This window comes from Meleagris gallopavo, chromosome 4 (genome assembly GCF_905368555.1).
Source record: "Meleagris gallopavo chromosome 4, MGAL_WU_HG_1.1, whole genome shotgun sequence".
In the NCBI taxonomy this organism is placed as follows: domain Eukaryota; kingdom Metazoa; phylum Chordata; class Aves; order Galliformes; family Phasianidae; genus Meleagris; species Meleagris gallopavo.
The window spans coordinates 10349474-10374003 of NC_139407.1; the positions used below are offsets into that span (position 1 = coordinate 10349474).

At 40.2% G+C, this 24530-nt stretch overlaps 1 protein-coding gene across 1 annotated transcript; it reads left to right on the forward strand.

Moving 5' to 3' along the window:
- The first annotated feature begins 2804 nt into the window (after window positions 1–2804).
- USP38 (ubiquitin specific peptidase 38) lies at window positions 2805–24530 on the forward strand. The gene is made up of 10 exons (XM_010709516.3): window positions 2805–3912; window positions 5139–5274; window positions 11327–11456; window positions 11709–11810; window positions 14547–14705; window positions 15617–15810; window positions 16470–16563; window positions 17376–17482; window positions 18501–19842; window positions 21676–24530. The coding sequence occupies exons 1-10, from the start codon at window positions 3228–3230 to the stop codon at window positions 21835–21837; spliced, it is 3111 nt and encodes a 1036-aa protein (XP_010707818.1). The 5' UTR covers window positions 2805–3227; the 3' UTR covers window positions 21838–24530.

Below are 24530 nucleotides of genomic sequence, written 5' to 3' on the forward strand. Positions count from 1 at the left end.
TACATCTCTAAGTGTCTATTACAACAGTAGAAATGTAACACAGATTAAGTAATAAAGACATGTACAGTCAGATGTTGCTCCTTGATAGGGTGAACACACATATATGCAGAACTGACTCATGGCTCATTGTATCCACGGGAGAGAAAACAGATCTTCCAAATCAGAGCATCTCTCCTCAACAACAAATAACTGCATCGTGATAACAAGTTTTACCTTCAGTAAGATACTGAGGCCACATGCTGAGCTTTCTTGATTTTTGGATAATAAGCCTATGCCCTCTTGTTTATTGGACGAATGTCACTTTTGGGACATGTGGCAGTGCAAAATTAGAACATGATGATTCAACATTCAGGCATTCTTAATCAGCACTTAGGAAATGGAAATAATTAATACTTGGTAAACATTATCTAATTGAATGTTGGAGCGCTCTTCAGAACCTAGTTACTATTAAGGTTACTATTAAGCATACTTCACCGATACCAACCATGCAGCTGAGTAAGCTGACTGCTGCTACTGGTGGACTTGCTATAAGAGCCATTATTAGCACTTAGAGGTTCCTACTTAGAGGACTCACGGTGCAGTTTCATGTTACAGTAAAACTAATCTAACAGCAAGCTAACAGAAGAGGGAGGCCAGTCCACCAACTCCTTTGTATGCCTGCTGCCCATTTTAAACTAGATTTAGCAGAGTTGCAGACACACAGCCACTAGCTCAGCACCAGATGCCTTAAACCTACTGCAGGTGTATGCAGATCTTTCCTCTCAGGGATGCTAAATTCACTGTACCTGCAATGTGACTATCACTATATATCAGCAGCAAGTTCAACATGTTAGACTTGTTCACAGGTGTCAATTAAGGAATGGGCAGATGTTGTGTCAAGATCCTCACCACTAGTTTTGAAGATGGCCCTCCAGGATAGCTTCCTTACCAAAACGTTCTCTTGAAAAGCAGTCATCTCATATATAAGGTGTAAAATGTATGTAGACTGACGGGATACTTTTAACCCAGTGTTCTTAGTAAAAAGTTTCCTTTCTGCCTTATTCCTCCATGATTTTTGAGTTATTACAGTGATGTCACTCTGGTTAACCTTCAGCTATTATTTGTGCTCTTATGGTAAAACTAATTGTTGTTCCAATTTGCTATTAGTCTTTGTCTTTGATGAAATGTCACTTGTTTTGTTTTTTTTCTTACTTTTTCAGAGGAAACGTTTCAGAGCATTTTATTCACTGAATAATTCACAACTTAGTAATATGTTGATACAGTGGAGGTAAATTTCAATGAAAACAGAGGAAAAGTTTGTGTTCCAAAATTTATCTCATATTGATATTTGTATGTCTAATAGTAAGGTTATAATTAAGATCATCCTCACAGGTCAGGCTATTTTTAGCTCTGAAGCCATTGTGACTCAAACAGTCACTCAAGTGACTCGAGCAGTCATTGTAACTCATAATCACTTGTTTGTAATTACTAGTCCTACTATGTGAAATAAGCTCATTAAATAAAGAGCATGTACACTTGGTCATCTGAGTGCAAACACAAATGTCATATCCAAGTTCCTTCAATAGAGCTACTTTTCCCCACCTCCAACAATATGGATCCAACTATCATTTTTTGTTTTTCTTGGGGCAATACATCTTCAGACCTTTCTGTCGCTTTCTGAAGAAACTGGCCCCAGCAGCAGGCAGCATCCTGCCTCCCCTTCTACCTGTGGCACCATATAAATGAAGGACAAATCACCACAGAACCAGCAAAGTTGTAGCTGCTCATTTTCTACACTCCCCATATCTTCACATGCCTGCAAGTCATCCATATTTCCAGCTTTTCTAGCTCTTCACACTTGTTTCTGTTATTCACAGCAAATGCCTCTCTCATCACCTCTCCATGATGTGCCTCATGAGCCTGCCACATTACCTTGCTTTTCATCATTTCTTCTTCTTGTTTCTCTTTGTCATATAGTCTGACATATCTGAGAAATTCAGAGCTCCTAACATCCCCAAACTTTCTCCTATTCTCTCTGTGATCCTCCCCGTCTCTTTGCATAATTGTGCTTCTAGCATCCTGATTTCAGCCCTTCCCCTCTTACATTGAGTTTAGGCTGCACTCCTGAGCATGCTCCTCTCCCATTCTGGCTTCAGAACATATCATCAGTAATTGCAGAGGGAGAACAGAAATGAGATTGAATAACCGAACTTAAGAAAAAAAAAAAAATCCTAGTACAATTAATGCAGACAAAGCATTATGCTCCAATGTGTTATGTAACTTGTAACCAGCCACTTGTTCAAGGTTAACTTTTTACAGGCATTAACTGCAAAGTCCTATGGGGGGGAAAAAATGATATATCTCCAATACAAACAAGGATAAAAGATGAAATACACACGAAGATAATTAAGATACTGATGGTAATAGTCTCTGACCTTTGTAACTACCTGGGAGAAACACAACTTACACTGGAGTGTAATGATTTCTGGAAGCAATCTCACCTGTGTGTACAGCAAGCAAAGCACGGCAGCATGGAGGAGAAAGGGAGCGGTTATCTGAGCACTGTAACTGAACACTAGAGTGCATACGTGGGGAATTTAATTTTCAGCATGTTGGTTTCGCAGAGTTTTTCTGACAGCTGTAGTGCCTTACAGCTGGCTCTGCTGTTTGTGCTGGTTTATGTTATTCCCTGAAGCTCACAGCCCGAAGGCCGGTTTCGATTCTGCACCTGTTACACAGCAAATGACACCGAGGATCGGCTCGGCTCATTCTCCAGATTTTATTGACGCTGAATTTCAAGTATTGCCCAAGCGCCCAGCAGGGGAGCCTACGTGACCGCGGACGGCGGCTTTATTCCAGCCTCGTGACCTTTGCCGTCACCTAGGCCAGGCCAGATCTCGCCCACAGACCTTTGGAACCCCGGGACGCCGCAACAACACACGCAACCCGCTACACCGCGGCCCCGCCCCGCGCCGCCATTGGCCGGTGCCGCGACACGGAGGTTGCCGGCGGGCGCTTGCGCGGTCCTCGCTTCCTGTTTGTGCCGTTCCGCTTCCGGGTCGCCGGGAAACGCTCGGCCGTCGCCGTTGGGTTCGCGGCGGAACCGCAGCGGCTCGCGGGGCCGCCGCCGTCAGGCCGGCATAGCGCGCCGGGGCGACGGGAGGGCCGCGGGGAGGCGGCGGCGACGACGGCGACGACGGCGGCGGTCCCCGCCGAGGCCCGGGCCGGTTCGCCGCCGCCCGGCCGCCATGGACAAGATCCTGGAGGGGCTGGTGAGCTCGTCACACCCGCTGCCGCTGAAGCGCGTCATCGTGCGGCGGGTGGTGGAGCTGGCCGAGACGCCGCTGAGCCAGGCGCAGTGCCGCGCCATGTTCGAGCTCGGCACCCGCCTGGTGCTACAGGGCCCCGACGCTTTCCAGCGGCAGGTGGGCCGGCAGGTGCTGGAGGCCTACGGGCGCTACCACCGCGCCGAGTTCGAGGCCTTCTTCGACCGGGAGCTGGTCCTCGGCCTCCTGCAGCGCGGCTACGGCGAGCTGAGCTGCCGCGACCCGGCCATCCTCGACTACATCCAGGCGGGGCTGCGCCTCATCATGAGCTGCCCCTCGGTGCTGGAGCTCTTCGAGCTGCTGCAGGTGGAGGCCCTGCGCCTGGTGTGTGAGCGGCCCGCGCCGCCGCTCTGCGCTCGCCTGTGCCAGCTGCTGGGCGACTTCCCGCAGTGCCTGCCCCGCGGTAGGAAGCTCTCGCTCGCCTTCTGCCAGCAGCTGGTGCGCAGCATCGCCCACTTTCAGAGCCGGGGCAGCCGCGAGGCCGAGCTGCGCCTCTACGTCTCGCAGGTGACGCAGGTCAGCGGGCTGCTGCGCAGCGTTTGGAAGGCCGAGCCCGACACGCTGCTGCCCTCCCTGCAGGAGCTCTTCGCCGTCATCGCCGCCGCCGGTGAGCGCCGCCGCGGGGAGCGGGGCGGGGTCGGAGGGGGAGGAGGAAGAGGAAGGGGCGGCCGCCGGCCCCGGGAGCTCGAGCTCAGGGAGCGGGAGGGCCGCAGCCGTGGCGCCACGGGGCTGCCCCGGGGCCACTGAATCCTCGCTCCCGTGCTCGGATGCCGACCGATGGTCAAGGATGCGGAGGTACCCGGTGAGAAGGTAGGGGGGTTGTGGTGCTCGATTGGTTTGGGAGGTTGCTGTGCGTGAGTTTGGGAATGAAGTACTGTAACGTTGTGTAAGATGCGCGGGAAGACCGGTTTTGAGTGTCTTAACAGATAAAGATAGAATTCGGTATAGGAGGGGAATCGTTCTCTCTCTAATGAAGAATATTGTCAGGCCTTGGGGCTGCTCATTCTCCAGAACTGGAAGAGCATAAAGCTTAGGAAGGATACGCTGCCTGCGGGGTGTAGATATTTTTACATCGGTTCTTTCTGACCTCAGACATTCACTAAGCACTGTGGTGTTAACCAAGAAAGTTCATCTAAAGTTGAGGCCCCTAGAAAACTTTAAAACACAGTTCAGTTACTGGCCAGTTGCTGAGGTTGAGCGCAGCCAGTATTTCACGTGTTCTGTCTCCAGTCTTAGCAGCCAGTGTGTGTGGTGCTGGTATTTAGGTGCACTTACCTGTTCCATGCAGGAGTAAAGGAACAAGTTAGCAGACTCTCACCTTCTTTCAGGGATATTAATGATCAAAAAGTGTTATTCATGTACTTAAACCATTGAAACTTTGGTCTGTTTTCCTGTGGGATGATAGAATGCGGGGTGACCTAATTGCACCCTTACAGTACTTAAAGGGAGCCTACAAACAGGGAGCCTACAACTCTTTGAAAGGGGGGAAGTTCTTCACTACGTGAGTGGTGAGGTGCTGGAACAGGCTGCCCGGAGAGGCTGTGGATGCCCCGTCCCTGGAGGTGTTCAAGGCCAGTTTGGATGGGGTCCTGGGCAGCCTGGTCTGGTATTAAGTGGGGAGGTTGATTGCCCTGCATGTGGCAGGAGGGATTGGAGATTGATGATCCTTGAGATCCCTTCCAACCTGGCCATTCTGTGATTCTGTAATGTTTGGCATAGGATAGGCTCATCACTTCAGAACTCCATTGTTGCAGCAAAGCTGGTGGGAAAATAAAGTTTTCCTGTGGGAGCTTGTTCTTGATTCTTACAACATGGCATGTTCAACTCTTACAGATACTCCGTTTGAACCCTCTGTTGCACTGGCAAGTCTTGTGCAGCATATACCTTTGCAGATGATTACAGTACTCATCATGAGCCTTACTACAGACCCAAATGTGAAAGATGCGAGTATGACTCAAGCGCTGTGCAGGTACTGTATTTCACTGGGAACGGAAGAGAGGTCTCAATCTGGCCTTTTTTTGAAGCTACTTCTCACTTAAGTTTAAAATAATTAAGTTAAAACAAACAAAAAAGAGGGAGACCCTTTTATGATGTCACGTGAAGTTATGCTCTTTGGTTTGTTAAACTAAGGTATGTTTCTGATGCTGTGGATGTTACCAGCAAGGCTTCAGTTTAAGGTTAGAAAGAAGCCCTCGTTGCCTGCGTGGCTTCTTTCTCATGCTTTGCTGAGGCAGGAGGGAGAAGAGATTTAAACAGAAATTAGAGGGAAGCTGTGTTGCTTCTAGATGATGTTTGCTCTTGAGACAGCTTAAACTATGAAATGCAGAGCTTTGCAGTCCAGGTGAGAAACAAAGCCTTGCTTTTGAAAATCAACTGTTCTCTTTTTTCTGAGAAGCAGAGTGAGAATCACATAATTGGTTTTTCCATCTGTGAAGAGAGAAATAGCTTAGAATGAGTTTTACTGTTTTCTGCTTATGTATCTTCATGACTTTCTAGTAGGGTTTGTGGGGGACAGCGTTTCTTTCCATCATCATTCAAACCTCCAGCAGTCTGTTGCATGTTGTTAAAATAGTGGAAAAATAGGAATGATGTGAAAACAATTGCTTATTATGCTTCCTGTCACTAATATAAACGTAAATGAACATCAAGATTATAGTGCTATTAACACTGATTCAGAGAGTGATCTGGGCTGGTGTCTTCCACAATGTAAATAGTGTTAATGTAGAAAGATGGCAAAGGATAAGTAAGCCTTTATTGAAGTTCTTTACTATTATTTTATCCTGAAGGCTTTGGAAGAATTTTCTGTTGAACACAGGCAGAAAATGTGTGAAGAATTTGAACAGGAGAAGGCATTCAGAAATTTGTAATGTCCAAGAAAGCTTTTAATATTTTCTAAGTATTATGTTTTTCATCTACCTTCATATAAGTGGAATACTTCTTACGTATCTTAGTGGAATACTGAGGATATTTCTGAAAAAGTTGTGTTTAAATTGGGAAATTCTTTTGAAAACATAGTACCATTGTTTAGGAACCTGTAAAGAATCTGCTTGATTGAGCAAACTTCAATGAAGATGCATGGCAGGCTAATATTCAAAGCTGGGATATTCAGAGGATTTTGTGCATACAAATAACTTGCTGTTAGTGTGCTGGTGATTAATCTTCATGTTAGTGTAATTTTAATATTCATGTTGTATTAAAAGCTTAAACACATTCGGGTTGTATAACTGTAGCACTAGAACAACAACTCTGTAAGTGCTGCCTCATAATACCAGCTGCATGGAGGAGTTTTTTTGTCTTGCTTTCAAAAGGGCCACGTGCTCTTACTTGGTGTATACGTAGAAGAAATGGTTGATCTGTAAGAATGTATTTTTAGTTCAGGGCACTGACTTTCTAGGAATGTTCTGTTTACATTTTTAGATGGTTTCATGACAACCCAGGTTGCTGTGACTCATATGCAAGAGCATGCACTTGAATTTATTGAGCTTCATAAGGTTCTCCGGGCCCACTGCTTGTGTCTGTGTAGGTGTCCCTGGATGGCATCCCATCTCAGGCATGTTTACTGCACCGTACAGCTTGATGTCATCTGCAGGTGTGCTGAGGGGATGCTTGATCTCACTGTCAGTGTCACAGAGTGTGCTCATAGAGGAGATGATAACGCTGCTGGAATGTTTGGAGCAGTGAATGACTATGTTGTCATCAGGTTTACCTCATTTCCAAGAGATGCAGAACTCCAAGCACATCAAGGCTTGTGATAAGACTCAACAGAACTTTGGTTACTGCAGGTTAGAGACCTGGTTACTCAATTCCTAGGGACAGCTATCATGAACACTGGAGAGCCTGACTGAATTTGAACATAGAATAAGTAAAAATTGAAGTTGCGCTACATTGTGAAAATGCTTCAGATAAGATTGCGTCCTTTACCGTGTTGGTAAAGAAGCGAAACCTTCCTGTGGTTCCTTTGTTTTGGGAGGTGGCATGCCTAGTAGTAGTCTGAGGGTTCTTGTTTGGTTGGTTTTTCACAGGATATATCTGTACCTAAGTTGCTGGAGTCTGTCTGATAGCACTGAAGATATTTTCACAAAAGAAGTTGCTGCTTTAGGATGCAGAGAGAAATGAAAATCTTATTCTGTCCAAAGGTCATAGATACTGTCTTTGTTAAGCACGTGTGTATAACAGACCATCATAGAGTGATATGAGGAAGAAGGTTATCTCAAGGCATTTAGGATATTTTTCTAGACAAACAAACAGAAAAAATCCTGTTTTTATACACGATCATCGTGTTCCGTATCTGTCTTTGTATAAAAACTCAGTAGGAACTGAGTAAGTACAGTGCAGAGAGGATCTGATAACTGCAGTGTCTGCTGTCATCTACCAGATGTCAGATTTTATGCTTCTTAAGACAGATCAAAGCATGTCTGAAAGTTTAGTTCTCTTTTTTCTTTTCACTTTTTCATTTCGTTTTGTAAGAACATCAACTCCATTTTTAAGAGCAGAAATGGATTTTCAGGATGGGAATCTACGTGTATCAGTTGCATGGAGAATGAGACTCTTCTTTACAATGTTAATCGTACTTAAATAGTAGTTGTTGTTCTGTTAGTAACAACGGTGTATAGTTTAATAGCAATTATACTGAATAGAGATGACACAAGATGTCAAGTCATATAATCAATGTTGGGATGGAACACAGGAAGCCCCAGCTACCACCCATAGCAGTACTTTTCATTTGGAGTTTTTACATTAGCATTGTTAAAGTTGCACGTATTATAAGAATGGTAGTATTTCAGAACAGAGGTAATTATGTGGAGCTCTATTAAAAAAAACAAAACACTCTTCACTTGTCTAAAAAGTTAATTAGGAAATCTAACTATTTTGTCATTTGTCTTTAACCATGAAGGACGTTGTGCCACTACTGAAAAATAATGTTTACAAATTGAAGATAGGATGAATGCTGAAGACTATAGGGCTTTGAGGCTTAGGAATATCATCGGTTAATTTCTTGCAGTGGAAAGCAGTTTTGGCTGACATTGAATTCCCCACTTTAGAAAGCTTATGGGAAGACTGCTCATAGGAAACACCTGAGTTTAACTTTGTGAATAACGGGCACCATTGCATGAATTCAGAGTAAAGATTATGACGCTGGCATGTTTTTTCCAGTCTTTCTGTGATAACGCTGGAGAAATCCAGGCAGATCTGTTCTTGATTCTTAAAAAGGCAGTCCTAGTGATTATTTTATAGTAGTATTAAAATGTCATGTTTGTGAAGGGAAATGTCATGTATGTGAAGACGTCACTCCGGTCTTCAAAAAGGGCAAGAAGGAAGATCCGGGTAATTATAGGCCTGTCAGCCTCATCTCTGTCCCTGGAAAGGTGATGGAACAGTTTGTGCTGGATACAGATCTCCAGACAACTGGGAGAAAAGGAGGTTATCAGGAGTAGTCAGCATGGGTTCACCAAGGGGAGGTCATGCTTGACCAACTTGGTGGCCTTCTATGATGCTGTCACATGCTGGGTGGATGGGGGAAGAGCGGTAGATGTAGCCTACCTTGATTTTAGAAAGGCATTTGATACTGTCTCCCACGACATCCTTATAACAAAGCTGAGGAAGTGTGGGATAGACGAGTGGACAGTGAGGTGGGTTGAGAACTGGCTGACTGGCAGAGCGCAGAGGGTCGGCGGCGGCGGTGCAGAGTCTGGCTGGAGACCTGTAACCAGTGGTGTCCCCCAGGGGTCTGTGCTGGGTCCGGTCTTGTTCAACATCTTCATCAGTGACCTTGATGAGGGGATAGTGGCCACCCTCAGCAAGTTTGCTGATGATACGAAGTTGGGAGGATTGACTGACACGCCTGAAGGCTGTGCTGCCATTCAGCGAGACCTGGACAGGCTGGAGAGCTGGGCGGTAAGAAACTGGATGAGGTTCAACAAAAGCAGGTGTAGGGTCTTACACCTAGGGAGGAATAATTGCATGCACCAATACAGGCTGGGGGATGAGCTGCTGGAGAGGAGCTCTGCAGAGAGGGACCTGGGCGTCCTGGTGGACGACAGGTTGGCCATGAGCCAGCAGTGTGCTCTCGTGGCCAAAAAGGCCAATGGCATTCTGGGGCGCATTAAGAAGAGCGTGTCCAGCGGGTCGAGGGAGGTGATCCTCCCCCTCTACTCTGCCCTGGTAAGGCCTCTTCTGGAGTACTGTGTCCAGTTCTGGGCTCCCCAGTACAAAAAAGACAGGGATCTCTCGGGAAGAGTCCAGCGGAGGGCCACAAAGATGGTGAAGGGCCTGGAGCATCTCCCCTATGAAGAAAGGCTAAGTGAACTGGGTCTGTTTAGCCTTGAGAAAAGACGACTGAGAGGGGACCTGATCCAGGTTTATAAATATCTGAGGTGTGGCGGCCATAGCGGTGAGGCCAGTCTCTTTTCAGAGGTACGTGGAGACAGGACGAGGGGAAACGGGCATAAGCTGCAGCACAGGAAGTTTCGCACGAATGTGCGTAAGAACTTCTTTACGGTGAGGGTGATGGAGCACTGGAACAGGCTGCCCAGGGAGGTTGTGGAGTCTCCTTCTCTGGAGATATTCAAGTCTCGCCTGGACGCCTACCTGTGCGACCTGGTGTAGGGAACCTGCTTTGGCAGGGGGGTTGGTCTCGATGATCTCTAGAGGTCCCTTCCAACCCCTACAATTCTGTGATTCTGTGATTGTAATTGCAAGACAAAATTTAGAATATATATATACTATACACTTCTCAGTTGCAAATTACCAACTACTTGTAAATTCTAGCATTTTTTGGCTTTATTTTTATGATAAAACAGCATGCCCACAATTCGTGTCTGGTCTTGCTAAACTCACTTCTTTAACTTTGAAGCTGAGCTCTGAAACTTTCTTTTCAGACTGATTGGAACCCTTTATTCTCCAAGATGAGTGTAGGACTTGTCTACTGTTTTTTTTTCAGATTAAACATCACAAGCCATGTGGCATGTGCAGCTGATGATTTTCAGATGGCTTGTACAGATGAATTCTCTTCCAAAGCTTTTATGTCATGTTTCACTCTGGAACTTGTCTTTTCTTCTTCAGAAAAAAATAGCAGCTTGTGTTCCCTCACCACATAGTACTGATAGATTACCTGGTGTTTGAGTAACATTATGAAGTTGTGTGATAGTAGCTTTCTCCTACAGTTGTGTGTACATGGAAAAGCGACTGCTTAAAGCAGTTAGATTCTCTATGTTCCTCTTGGCTGGTGATGGCAGAACATATTTGACTATATGTAAAAGCTGTGTGTGTCTGGTGTGTGGCAAGATGCATTCGTATAGCATCCTTTTAGTACTTTTCTCATTCTATCAAGTGGGGTAGAAGCCTGCTAACTGAGCCTGTTCATAATCATACCAACTGTTAGACTGGTTACTTGTCATCTGTTCAGCTTAGAACTTAAACTTGTAAGAAATTAATCTTTGTGGATCTTTTTCAGAAGACAGTAAATCTACTTCTAACTTCCCCTTTCCATAGAATTATAGAACACAACTGTAGCATTCTGTAGACTGAAAGCATCCTTCGGATATTGTCCAGAGCAGTCCTGTTCCAAGTGAGGCTAAGCACTGAAGTTGGGTCTCGTTGTTCGAGGTGTTGCCCAGTTGAGTTAAGAGCTTTCTGTAGAGATGGAGGTGCCACAGTCTTGCTGGGGGAAAAAAAAAATTGTTTTAACATACTGTGTCTTTTTAAACTAGTTAGTTTAGTCTTTTTAAACAAGTCAGTTTTGGTCTTATCTGTGGTAAATTCTATAGGAGGGAATATTTCCAATTAATGACACTTTTTCATCTTTAGTTCTAAGTTTTTTGCCATAAAATGAATCTTGTCTTAAGGTATGTAAAAGCTGGCTACATCTTGAATACAAAGACTACACAGTACTTAATTTCATTTGCTTGTGTATTTTTTCATTATTTCATTACCTGTTATGTATCTCTGTGTGTATAGAACCTTTTAGTTCTATACTAAATACTTTGGTTTTGTTTCATTAACAGTTCTTCCTTATCTTTCAGAATGATTGACTGGTTGTCTTGGCCTCTGGCTCAGCATGTGGAAACGTGGGTTATTGCACTGCTGAAAGGACTAGCTGCAGTCCAGAAATTTACTATACTTATTGATGTCACTCTGATGAAGATTGAACTGGTATGTTGGAAAAGAATAAAAGTAAAGGCGAGGAAAAGGATTTTTTAACAGCTATGCAACTGCATGCTTTTTTTTTTTTTTACGTTAGAGCCTATGGTGTTGTTGTCCTGCATAGATGATGTAAAATAGCTTTCAGTTACATGTAATGTTTCTTTGTTTCAAATGGTTGTCAGTTTGGAAATCTGTTTACAATTCAATTAATATCTTACTTTCTAAATTCACTAAAAGTGTTGTTTGTTTTGGTTTTTTTAGGTCTTTAACCGACTTTGGTTCCCTTTAGTAAGACCTGGTGCCCTTGCTGTTCTTTCTCATATGTTACTTAGCTTCCAGCATTCTCCAGAAGCTTTTCATTTGGTAAGTTCCTGAAGAAATGGTTCAGTTCTATGAAATATATTTCACGTGGGATTTTTAAATTGTATGTAAAAAGAAATAGAATTTAGGGACTTCGATTTAAGCTCTGAGTGACTGACTGCATTTGTTCAGCAGGATGTGTAACACATTCACTTTTTCCTCAAAGTCAGTGCCTAGCTTGAAGTTGTTTTTAAGTGAGAGATGGCTCTCTGAGACTCAATCATAACAACATCCTGGCATGCAGGTGTTGTTTTGTTTTTTTTTAAGCTGTCTACAAGGCTCCTAGGCTTGAAGCAATCCCAAATGTGTTGCATAAGTTAGTCAGAGTAATTGTCTTAAGTCTGTTACGGTATTTTTTTAATGACCAGTCTTAAGCTTCTCTCTGTTCCCTCCCCTGCCCTAATCCTGACCTAGGATGCAAAACAGATGAAATAAGCAAGTTGCTTTGAGCATGCTCAAAATATAAATATCTTATATTTTTGTTAACTTTTCTGTTCTTCCAAGGAATGTAAAATATGAGGTGGACAGAAGACTTACTCTAGGAATGTGTTTTTCTTTTAACCGGGAAAACTTCTACAATGTAATGCTTTGGCAAAATAGCATACATGTTTTCCAGAGTTAGCCATTACCATTTTCTTTTAATATTAAACAATTGTTTTTACAATATACAATCATTCAGTATCCTGTCATGTTTTCCTGCACTTGAGCTACTTGTTTTACATACAGATCATTTATTATAAAATACTGGTTAAATAAAGACTTCAATAAAAGCTGCTGAATTTGTTTTGCAGTGTATCTAACTTAATATTTTCCATCCCAATGCTTGATCCTTACATGCATTTTTTTAATAGAAGAAAAATGTTGTTTTGTGCTCACAATGTGCGACTTAATTACAGATTATTCTGAAGTATGAAACTTTGATTCCACCTCAGCCAAAAATGATAATTTTGCATATATTTAGAGTTCAACTTTGACTATTACGCAGCTTGCTGTAACCAAGATTTTGATTGTAGGTTATACAGATGTGGGCTTCTGTTCTCTACTCTTCCTATGTGCTTAATGCAAAATTCCTGTATTGTACATCTAATGTTTGCAAATAGCATTTTGGAAGACAGTTTCTCATTTCTGTCAAGTAATAAATTTTTAATTGGAGCTTCTCATTCTGTAGTTGGTTGAACAGTTAATCTTAGTGTTGTCACTTTAAAACAGTAGGTATCTTTTTTTTTTTTTTTTACAGCAACTAGGGTCTGCTTCTAAGATAAAAAAAGAATATTTATACTTAAAGAACAACTGGTATTTGCAAAAGAAGTAATGAATATTTTGTCCTTGGCCCTTGGTTCTGATGCCAGAACATCAGATTAATTCTTGTAATTAATTCTTGTAATTAGTGTACTTGTAAGAATATGATTATTTTATACAGTTTTCTGTATGTTTCTTGTCTTTACTGCCAAACAGTTTGTAACTTGTTTGTGGTGAGAAATAGTTCTATCCTTTTGTTCTGCAGAGAATCCGGTGGAAGTCAAAAGACTTCTAAAATAGTTTAGTTCACTCTGAGAAGCTGCTACTGAGATAACTTTCTACTTGGTGTTTTCTTAAGTTGAGTCTTAAGTGTAAAAAATAATTTAAAGAAAGTCTCATTTAAAAATGGAGACAGAACAGCATTGAAGATGAGAGAAGTGAGTAAATATTTGTTTTACATGCCATTTTCAGCAGCAGTGTATTGGAACTCATGTGCTAATAGGCGGCACTGATGGCAGACTTCATAAGCTTGTGTTGGTACTGCTGTCTTGGCTCTGACGCTAGGTGGAGCTACAAACCGACTTCTATCTTAATTGCAATAGAATACATGTATGCTTTTGCTTGGGATTGCAAGTATTAGAGTCAGTTAAAGAAAAATTGAGCGGGTTTTTTTAACTCCATCTATGAAATTAGAGCAGGATATACAGCTGTTAGTGGCAGCACAGAAGTGAAATGGTTGCTGTTGTAGTGTCATTAATCACAGAATCATATCATGGTTGGAGCCACTTAAAGGTTATCTAGTCCAACTGCCCTGCAGTGTACAGGGACACCTACAGCTACATGAGGCTGCTCAGAATCCTGACCTTGAATGTATGTAAAGGACTGGTGTTTCACCACATCTGTGGGCAACCTGTTACAATGCCTTACCGTCCCTGTTCTAAAAACAAACAAAAAACAAACCTGCTTCCTTATATGCATTCTAAATCTCCTTTTAGTTTGAAACCATTCCCTTGTAAAGAGTCTGTCCCCTTCTTTCTTACAGCCCTACTTTAGATACTGAAAGGCCACTGTTAGGTCTTTCTTGAGCCTTGTCTCCTCCAGTCTGAGCAGCCCCCGCGCTCTCAACCTGTCTTCATAGGGGAGGTGTTCCATCCCCTGCATCCATGTTTGTAGCTCTCCTCTGGACACACTCCAACAGGTCCACAGTTCTGAGATGGGTTAATAAGATGAGTACTATGGATGCATGACTGATGGGAAAACTGAACGTGTGTTTTCTGAGTTCATGAAGTTCCAGAACTTGGTTTATGAGCTGAGGAGAGCATTAAATACTAAACTGTGCTTTTTTAAGAGAATAATGCATATATTTTTGTTGTTTCTCAGTCACTTTTTTACGTGAGAACAAAACCTTCCCTGCTATGTGCAAAACAATACTGTTCGTAGAACAAAATCAGAAAATGGAATTGCTTTTAAACACTTTTCTTTTGTTCATTTCCCATTTAGATTGTTCCACATGTGGTCAGCTTGGTTCACTCCTTCAAAAGTGATGGCTTGCCTTCCAGTGCAGCGTTCTTGATGCAGTTGGCTGAGTTGATACATTGTATGATGTATCATTATTCAGGTTTTCCAGAGCTCTATGAACCCATTCTGGAAGTTTTTAAGGTACAGTAAGGATCCAAAGATGAGATGTTGCTGTTTTGTTATCTCAAATGTGAAGGCTATGATCTAGCCTCTGTAGAATATCCTTTGAGGAAAGAATTAACTGCATAATTTAATGGTAATTCTAACTGCTTGAAATATTCAAAAGCAAAGCAAAATAGAAGTTGTCCTGAGTGTCCAAAAGGCAATTATAACAGCCTTTCAGAAAAGTGTGAAATCAGCGAAGTTATATAATCTGCTTTCCACATCTTGGGCCAACATAATAAAATGGGAGACATTACTTACAGAGCAGCTCTCAAATTTCATTATATAATGCACATTTTCTTAACAAACATCTAAAACAAACAAACAAAAAAAGTAGGAAACAATATCTTGGTTATCATTGCCTGATTTTAACACCTTGAATGTTTAAGAAGCCTCTTGTATACTTAGTGTTTTTACTTTTTTTTTTTTTTCTTTTCATTCTTACACTTTGATTTGACAGAGCAGGATTCTGTCTCCAGCAGAATAAGGATATTTAGGTTCTTCATAGAATTTGAGGAGATGTTTTGGGGGCAAAAGGGATTGCCTGAGTAAGCTGATCAAAGGTATCTACCCACCCCCTAATTCGTGTCATTTGGGAGGTGACAAAACAAAACCAAGCCTTGAGGATTGTTTTGGGTTTCTTGGTTGCTTGTTTTTGTGCTTGTTGTGGTTTGTTTTTTTTTTTGCCATAGTACATGGCATTAGCTTTTGACTGGCTATAGATATTTGTGCTCTAAGTATTCTCAAAAGGCAATTGTAACATGTTTCCTGGGCTAGCAAGAACCTCAAGGATAGAAGGGGGGCAAGGGAAAACGTAGAAGACTGCTGGGTGTCAATAACTAGTATAAAAGCAAGTATAAACACCTATTTTGTTCATGTTTCTCTTGTAGGATATGCCCAAGCCCAGCGAAGAAAAAATGAAGCTGATTCTCAGTCAGAGTGCCTGGACTTCTCAATCCAATTCTTTGCCATCTTGTTTATCTAGACTTCCTGGAAAATCTGAAACTGGAAAGACGGGCCTGATTAACCTAGGGAATACCTGCTACATGAACAGCATTATTCAGGCACTTTACATGGCTACTGAGTAAGTCCTTTTTACCAGCTCTTTCCACGAGAGCTGGTTAACTATAGCACTATTCTTGTTAACTACTGCTGGTTAACTATTGAGATTGTCTTGCTTTACATAGAATATAAACATGCCCTGGGTTACTCAGCTACCCAGGGCTGAGTGAGTATTTCTCTGCACGGTAATTACTGACTGCTTTGTTAAAATCCAACTCTGTGGAACTGCAGTTTTAGCTGTTAAAAATCCTGACCCTTTCTGCCCATTGTCTAAAAGATATGTGCATTGAAATTATGATAGACTGAGTCAGAGTTAACAGAAATACTATTTCTTCAGTATCTAAAATGAGAGTGATATATCTGACTTCCTGATTCTAGATAAGTCATTTTTTTCTTTGTTCCCTTTAATATTGTAAAAATTTCAGGATTATCTTTTTGTTATAATCTAGAAGCATTGGTAAAAAAATGTTAATTTCTAAACATTTGAATATTCATAAGAACTTTTTAGTGATAAGTTCCTACTGTACAATTGTTTTGCATTTCTGCAATAGAGCATAGTCCAGGAATTGAGGGAAAGTGTTGCATGTTTTACCTTCTTTGAAACTGAAGTAATTTGAGCTGGAATTTTGACTGCATTATTGCTATAAATCTATTAGGGCAACTGTCTGCCTCTTCTTTCAGTTTCAGAAGACATGTTTTATCTCTGAATCTAAATGGTTGTAATTCATTGATGAGAAAATTACAGCATCTTTTTGCATTTTTGGCCCATACCCAGGTAGGTGAATTTTGCATTTGCTCTTTTTCTTAAGCTTAGGTTTGTGTGCTAGAACTTAAGAACAAATGTGATGCCATAAGCATACTCTTGAATATATTAAAAAATGTAGATTTGTAGGGACTGAGTCTGCCTCCAAATGTTCAGGTCATGATGGAATTAGAGAAATCTATTTCATAAGTGGGACACTGCGGGCTGTAGAAGGTTTTTTTTCAGAAGGCAAAATAAAAAAAATCCCAACAAGACCTGATGTGATATACCAGTTGATTTTATGCAACTTCATAGAATAAGCTGTCACCTTCTAAAGTGATTTCTGCTTGAAATTCTATTGTATTTCGAGTTGCTTCATTTATTAAGGTTTATTTCCAAACAAAATATTTTACTAGTATTAGAAAGATGAAAGATACTCTATGGTTAATACCAGCAAACTCCCTGTGAAAATGAGGATAGGTCACCTTAAATATTAATCTGATATTAACGAGTTACTGGTATTCTTGCGAAAAAATAAATGCTGTGTTCTGTTTTTAAGTTTTCCAGCAAGAATAACAACTTGTTTTTAGGCATAATATCCGGCTTATGCTAGCTACACACTTACTGTTTGCTTACAGGATCCACTACTTTTATCTTTGTACTAGAGAAAATTGTTACAAAATTAATGAACCAATACTATTCTTTATCCTCACGATTGTGATACAGAAACAGTCTGTATGTAGATGTACCATGCTACAATTCCTTTAGAATAATGTAAACCAGTCCAGCTGTCAATATGCAAATAATCATTAAGTAATTCCTACATAACACTTCTGTGCTAACAGAGGGAGGCGTACGCTCCTAGAATTTTCCTTGAGGCTTCCAGACCACCATGGTTCACCCCTCAATCACAACAGGATTGCTCAGAATATCTCCGGTTCCTGCTCAACAGGTATAGTTATGTCATTAATGGCTGGAAACCCTCTCATAGAATGGTGAAGTTGACATTAGGTGCAGTCATCGAAGAGCTCTTTTGTGTGAGTGAACATTGGGAGTTCTGGGTTCATTTCCTGACTGTCTCCAATTTTGTGATAGGTGTATGATCTGTGAAACCTTTGTGTGTTTAGTCCATGGTTAAGTCTGAATACAGCCTTGTCTCCATGTCATTGAAAGCAGGTTAGATTGGTGATTATGTTTTTGTTCTAAAAATCCTAAACTTGGGTGTTAGTTACGTTAGCTGCGATCCCATCTTAAAGCTTCTGTGGTTGCTGAAAGCTGTTCAGTCATTTGTCTGAAATTTCATGTTAGTGTATACAGCTATAATTCATATGGGTCAGATAAGTTAGGAAGATACGTATGTGTCTTAATAGTTTAAGTAAATTAATGACAGGTAAAACAAAACAAAACAAAAAACACAGAATATATTAGTAACTTGTTAATTTTGACTTGCTGATATTTTTACTGAGACTGAATTAAACTCAGTTGTGCAAGTGTCCTTTTTTTCCCTGTCTTGGATTTCTTTTGCTATAGTTTGTAACTTTCTTAGCTGCACAATCCAGACCTTCTCCTCAGAAATAATATAGCACTACTTAAACAGCTACTTTTTTTCTTACAAAATTTGACATAAGGAACCAGGCAAATGGGGAACTGATTTCTTAAAGTAACGGTTAATAAAAATTGATTGTTAGACTTCTAAATACTTGCTGGTTCACACAGTATATTTATTGTGTTAGATATAATGGAATTTGCATGAAATGCCTTTATGCTTTGACTTTATATATATTGTTGGATAGTACTGAACTGTATAGTTAAGCTTGATTATATAACCAATAAAATTGTTTTTTTAATGTAAGATGTTTCTATCTGTTTAACAGTCTAATTTTAAGTGTAACTGAAAAAAAAATCTTGAGTGGTGCAGCAATATTTTTGGGGAGAACAGTGTAGCTACTCAGATCTCTTTTTGTCTTCAGGCTGCATGAAGAAGAGAAAACTTTGAAAGCGTTGTCTTCAGCAAAGGCTGCTGAAAGTAGGAGGAATGAAGAGTCCCAGGCACAAGAAACTATCCATAAAGCACAGGTATTTGCCGAAGCACTTTGTAAGGGGAGTGAAGAAAGAACTCTCATAGAGAGAATGTTTGGAGGAAAACTGAAGACTACTATATGCTGTTTGAACTGCAAAAGCACATCTCAAAAGGAGGAAGCTTTTACAGATCTCTCTTTGGCTTTCTGTCCTCCGACGTCCTTGGAAAGCGCTAGTGTGAAATGTGTGGAACATGCAGAAATGAAAGACAGCTCTGTGGTGCAAACTACTATTTCAGCAAGTTCTGCTGGAGAAACACCTCTCAGTAGATTGGAAATAAACAGTGGATGCAACGCACTTACAAATGAAGGAATCCTTAAGGATTTTTCTGCTGAGCCAAACTCTGAGACAAAATCTGAATTTAACAAGGATCAAGATAATAGGGATGTTTCTTCTGCATTAGTAGGGAAAAGCACCCCATCGGTAACGGACTTATTGAATTATTTTCTGGCACCTGAGATCCTTAGTGGAGACAATAAGTATTATTGTGAGAAGTGTGCCTCTCTACAAAATGCTGAGAAAACTATGCAAATCGTTGAGGAACCTGAATACCTCATTCTCACTCTTCTGAGATTTTCATACGATCCAAAGTGTCATGTAAGACGTAAAATCTTGGACAGCGTTTCTCTGCCACTTCTTTTGGAACTGCCAGTCAAAAGAGCGACATCCCCTCTAGCTGTGGTTTCAGGAAGTTGGTCTGTTGATGTTGAGATTTCTGATATTGGAGAAAATCTTGCTAAAAAGTTAAAGCCCTCAGGTGCTGATGAAGTGTCCTGCCCACAGCTGGTGCCCTATGTGCTAAGTTCTGTGGTGGTGCACTCTGGTGTATCCTCTGAAAGTGGACATTACTATTCATATGCTAGAAACGTGACTGGTTCGGGTTCTTCAGGACAGTGTCACCAGTCTAAAGCTTTTTCTTTAATTTCTCCTCAGAATAAATTGTTAGCAGAGGAGAGTCCCTGTACTGTTATAGAAAATGAGCTGGACACTGAGATGCCGAAAGAATGGTTTTTATTCAATGATAGCAGAGTGACATTTACCTCATTTCAGTCAGTCCAGAAAATTACCAGTAGGTTTCCAAAGGACACTGCTTATGTTCTGATTTACAAAAAACAAAATAGTACCTGTGGCTACAACACAAATTCAGCAAATGGACTCTGGGTGAATGGAGACCCTCCCCTACAAAAAGACCTCATGGATGCGATTACAAAAGATAACAAACTATACTTGCAGGTAAGATTAAGGTAATATGTGAAGAATAGTCTCCTTAAGACTTACAAGAAACAGTTTATAAGGGGGTGAGGGGTGAAAAGGTAGCTTCTGAGTATTCTAGTATATTAACCTAGTAAATGACGAGTTTGGCTTCTGTGTTGATTCTGGTCTTAGTAAGTTAATGAGCTGTCACCATTAGATGGATAGCATGAGGTAAAAAGTCTGGCGCATTTTAGTTGAAACAATTTTTAATGAAGGTGTTTGTGCTGGTCCTTTTGGTTCTTGTAATTCTGTGCAGGAAAAGCTTTTCAAGCTACTGATATTCATTGCCTCTAACAAATTAATAAAATAGGTAGAAGTATATAAAAAAACTTAGTGTTTTTACAAGCGTTTTCACTTGAAGAGACACTGAATTTATACAACTGTGATTTTACAAATGTTGTCACCTTAAAGTGACATTTAAAGTGAAGACTACTTGTTAGTAACTGGATTCTGCTTTTGGTTTGCTTTGCTTTTCTGTCCTGAGAGCTCTACCTTGTAGTCATCTCGTAAGGTTGTTTAAAAAAAAATTAGTAAAATGCTGTCTTCAATAGTAAAATGTAGCAGTGCTCAAAACAGACTACACTGTTTAGGCTGTGTAACAGTAAAACCGTTCTCTTGTTTGGTGTTTGATTCATTAAGCTGCTCCTGTATGAGCTGAAGACCTATTCAAATTACAAGTAGTAAAGTTCAAAGTGAGAACTAAGGGTGAAACCTCAGTGTGAAGTTCCTTTAGAATAGCTGCAAGTATTTGACAAAAAGAGAGCAGCTTTGCTGCTGTTTTCTCAGTAGTTGAAGTATCTGTCCTATTTTTTTTTTATACTTCTCTTGGCTGCATAGGGTAGCATAAGATAACATGGCTTCTTCAGCTTCAGTTCCAAATCACGTGAAGTTTTTCAGAGTTGACTACTTCCATTGATGTATGAATGCATTCATAGTAACATTTCCAACTCAATGCTTAAATATCTTTAGCACCTATGAAAGTGCATGGAGAAATGTAAGCCTAGTGCTTTCACAGTAGTATAACAAGTCTTTGAGGTTCTTGGTGCTGTTCCTTGCTTTCACCGGGAGGTGGAGAAGCGAAGTAAAAACTCAAGGTGACCAGTGTAATTATGAAAACCCTGTTAATATTTTCTCTCATTGCCTTAAGGGGTAGTGTGTTATGGCCAGTCGTCACATGAAGTTCTGTCAGTCTGATTCTTAGCACCTAAACACTTTTATTGTTTCCTAAATTAAGCTTTTGCTGACATGTCAGTTTTCCAGAATCCTACCTCTATCTTGCCTCGCTTAACTTTTGAAGCTCTTAGCCAATTTCAGGAAGGGATGCTAAAGACAAACTACTGCAAAGTATGTGAAACTAGTTGGAGTGAAAAACGAGTGTGTAATATCACTGGGGGAAGAGCCTTTGCTCATCCAGTTTTTAGATTCTTAGAAGCCTATCATCTGATTAATAAAGGTGTCAGGAAGCTCTTTTCTTACCTCTGCTGCTCATGTAGGTACCTCCACAAGTTTTCCAGAATCCAACTGATACTGTCTTTAGAGCATTAGAGAACACTGCACACTGATGTTAGTGGAAGGTTAGCATCACAGTAACTCGAAAGTAAGCAGTCTACACTGAATGTAAAACTAAATACTTGTTTATCTTTATTGTGTTTTTTTCTTGTGTGCTACACTTGTATGTAGTTGACTCAGTGGAACTAAAACGTGGGTTTTAAATAATTAACTTTGATTAAATATTCTTTGATTTCCGGTTGGCAAGCAAGAACGAGGGCGTCTTAAATAGAATATATATATATATTTTTGCTTTGATTTCAGGAGCAAGAGCTTAGTGCTCGAACGCAAGCACTTCAAGCTGCCTCAGCCTCGTGCTCTTTCCGCCCCAATGGATTTGATGACAACGATCCCCCGGGAAGTTGTGGACCAGCAGGTGGAGGAGGAGGGGGTGGATTCAGTACTGTTGGTAGATTAGTCTTTTGACTAGGCAGATGACCTGGAATACACTGGTTCTAAAGCAGCCCGGTACCACTGAGGACAGTTAAAATGTTGAACTTATTGTACGAAGTTTTGAGACTTCATCCATGTCTAAAAGCAAATGTTGAGGCTTTCTTGCTTATGTTTTATTTGAAATAAATAAGCGCATAATGGAAAAAAAAAAACTACCTCTTAAAAATTCAGTTGCTTTTATAGTAAGATATGCTTTCCCGAAAGACAGAAAATTGAGATTTTTAAGTAGGTTCTAACACCTCTGCATTAAACAAATGCATTTACATCATTTTCCACAGACCTTATGATAGCAAGTTCATTTTGACTCTGCTGGCGTTGTTGTATGTGCAAGTCCTTTCAGATGGGTTAAACTACATGCATAGTCTCCCATTCCACCTTATTAACAAATCTGTTAACTTTATAATTTCTGGAGTTGATGCAATCATATAATGAAGGCAATAACTTAATGTGAATTGATACAGTAGTTTTAAAAATATTCAATATATTTACAGTATGAGTGTAAAGAAGAAAAATATAAATATTTGCAAAGCTATTTTCCACAAAAGTGCATGTTCTGTGGGAACAATGTTTTTAAATAGAAGTTACTAACTTTGTAGCATTTTTTATTGTTTTGAGAGTTTTAAAATTATTTCAGGGAATATATATGCTATGTATTTGAAAGGAAGAGTTTCTGTATGTGCCTTGCAGTACTGTAACTTAAAACAAGCTTTCTGAGACTGCAGAAAAGGAAGAAGGTGGTGGTGGTCAATTTTGCTTGTCAGTGTTAGGAATCAAGTGTTTTTAGAAAGCTATTTGGTTTCCAGAAGTAAAAGCTTAAAATGCAGTAAGTTTGTCCATTATTTTTGAATCAGAGGAATATACCTAGAGAGTTATTATTTTCATGGGTGCATTGGTTAAAGAGGACAGTCATAAATTTTGAACTATACCTGTGAAATCATAGGAAGGCTACCTGAATGGATCCTTGCTGAGGATCTGTGCTTATAAGAGTCCTTCTAAATTTTGCCTTCTGTTTTTTTTGGTTTTTTTTTGTTATAATTTTTTAATGAGAAGTAGTTGATGAGTTCAGGTTTTAATTGTCTGCAGAAGACCAAAATGACATCTGTGGAGCGATCTCTACTGGCTTGTTGGGCCAGCATAGGTCAAGGAAACCACTTTTCTAGTCTCGACAGAATTAGAAACTGTTTTTGATGTGCAATGAGGATAACGGAAGTAAATGAGTTACACTAAATGTGGTGATTGATTCTTAACTTGAATAATCTTATACTGAAGTGTAAATTTATTTAAAATATTTTTTAGAAAATTCTGCACTGTTTTGCTGTTTTTTATATTCTACTAAGTGAAAAGTGCATCCTTAAAAAGCATGCAAACCTGGCAGGTGGTAGTTTAACTGTACAATTTTTTTTTCAGAAAATGCCTTTTAAAAGCTAAGTTTAATTTTGTCCTTATAGTGCTGAATAAATGGATTTAGTCCATAGTAAGGTATCCTAGCTTGCGAACTATTTTTATGTTGTCACTAAAATTGTTACTTGCTCTGCTATAGGTTCATATGTTGCTGTTCAAGAAAGCAGTTCACCTTCATTTTCATTAAATGGGTTTTATGCTCTGTTTTGACTGTTGTACCTCAGCTATCTCAGTTGTATTGGTGGGTTCAGTTGTGAAATGGGAAGTGTTATGAAACCAATGTGAGGAATATTCTCATTTAGCTTGCTTGAGTGAAGTTTTCTTGAAGCCCACTCCACCTTTAAACTTGGTAGTTTTCAGTCTAAGAGGTTTTTTATTTCCTTTTCAAATTCTCTCCGACTTCACTCCAGTTTTAAGGTTAATCTGCTTTGTTTGTTTGGTTTTTTTTTTAACCAAATTGTGGGAAGGACACACTAAAAAGCTGTTAATTTGTGTTACAGTGGGAATGTTTTGTGTCTCCGTATGAATTAACTATTGATTTTAAAACACTAAAATTAAAGGCAGGAGCAGATGTTTTTATTCTATATGAAATCAGGCTTTTGTAAAGGTTGGTTTTGTTTTTCATGCTCTCCAGTAAAAGTAGCCTACCTAAAAAATGTGTGGTATGATTTTTGTATTCCTGTTGTATATGTGTTTCATGATCTCTTAGAAAGCTTTCTACACTCTAATTTGCCTATTATAAATTAAATACTAAATTTGGTAACTTGCCACAGTTTAAAACTGGAAGTATTTGAAGGTTTTTCCTTTGTCCTGTTGATGCAATTACTTTGGATTGTACAGCTTAGGTTTTTGAACTTAACATGTCTTCTTACAAGTCTGCCTTCTGACTTGACAGCCCTCAAAGGCAGATTGATACTTAATGTGGAGGGCTTCAATAAAGCTAGTGGAAGTGGAGAAGTATTTCTTGCTTCAAATTGTACACCTTTTTCATTGTTTATGGTAACGGCGTTGCATGTTCCAGACAGATAAAGAACAGTGTACATATGGTATTCCAATTTCTGTTGCCTGTGATTGAATGCTGGTTGACTTGTTTATTCACTTTTCTTACTCCATTCTTATTTTGTTTTCCATGCGAGTTGAATAAGTAGAAAGATATGTAACAATACTTCTGATATTTACTTCTTGCTTCGTTTCATGAAGAATTTAATATTGTACCAAACTTGAGATAGTATGTCCTCTAAAAATCATATTTCTTTTTAGCAAGA

What these genes read in the sequence shown, in the direction of transcription:
- USP38 (XM_010709516.3), top strand. Translation starts at nt 3,228, where the DNA reads ATGGACAAGATCCTGGAGGGGCTGGTGAGCTCGTCACACCCGCTGCCG. An exon ending in CCATTCTGGAAGTTTTTAAG is followed by an intron (nt 14,706 to 15,616) that starts GTACAGTAAGGA and finishes TTTCTCTTGTAG; the next exon opens with GATATGCCCAAGCCCAGCGA. An exon ending in CATTTTTGGCCCATACCCAG is followed by an intron (nt 16,564 to 17,375) that starts GTAGGTGAATTT and finishes CTGTGCTAACAG; the next exon opens with AGGGAGGCGTACGCTCCTAG.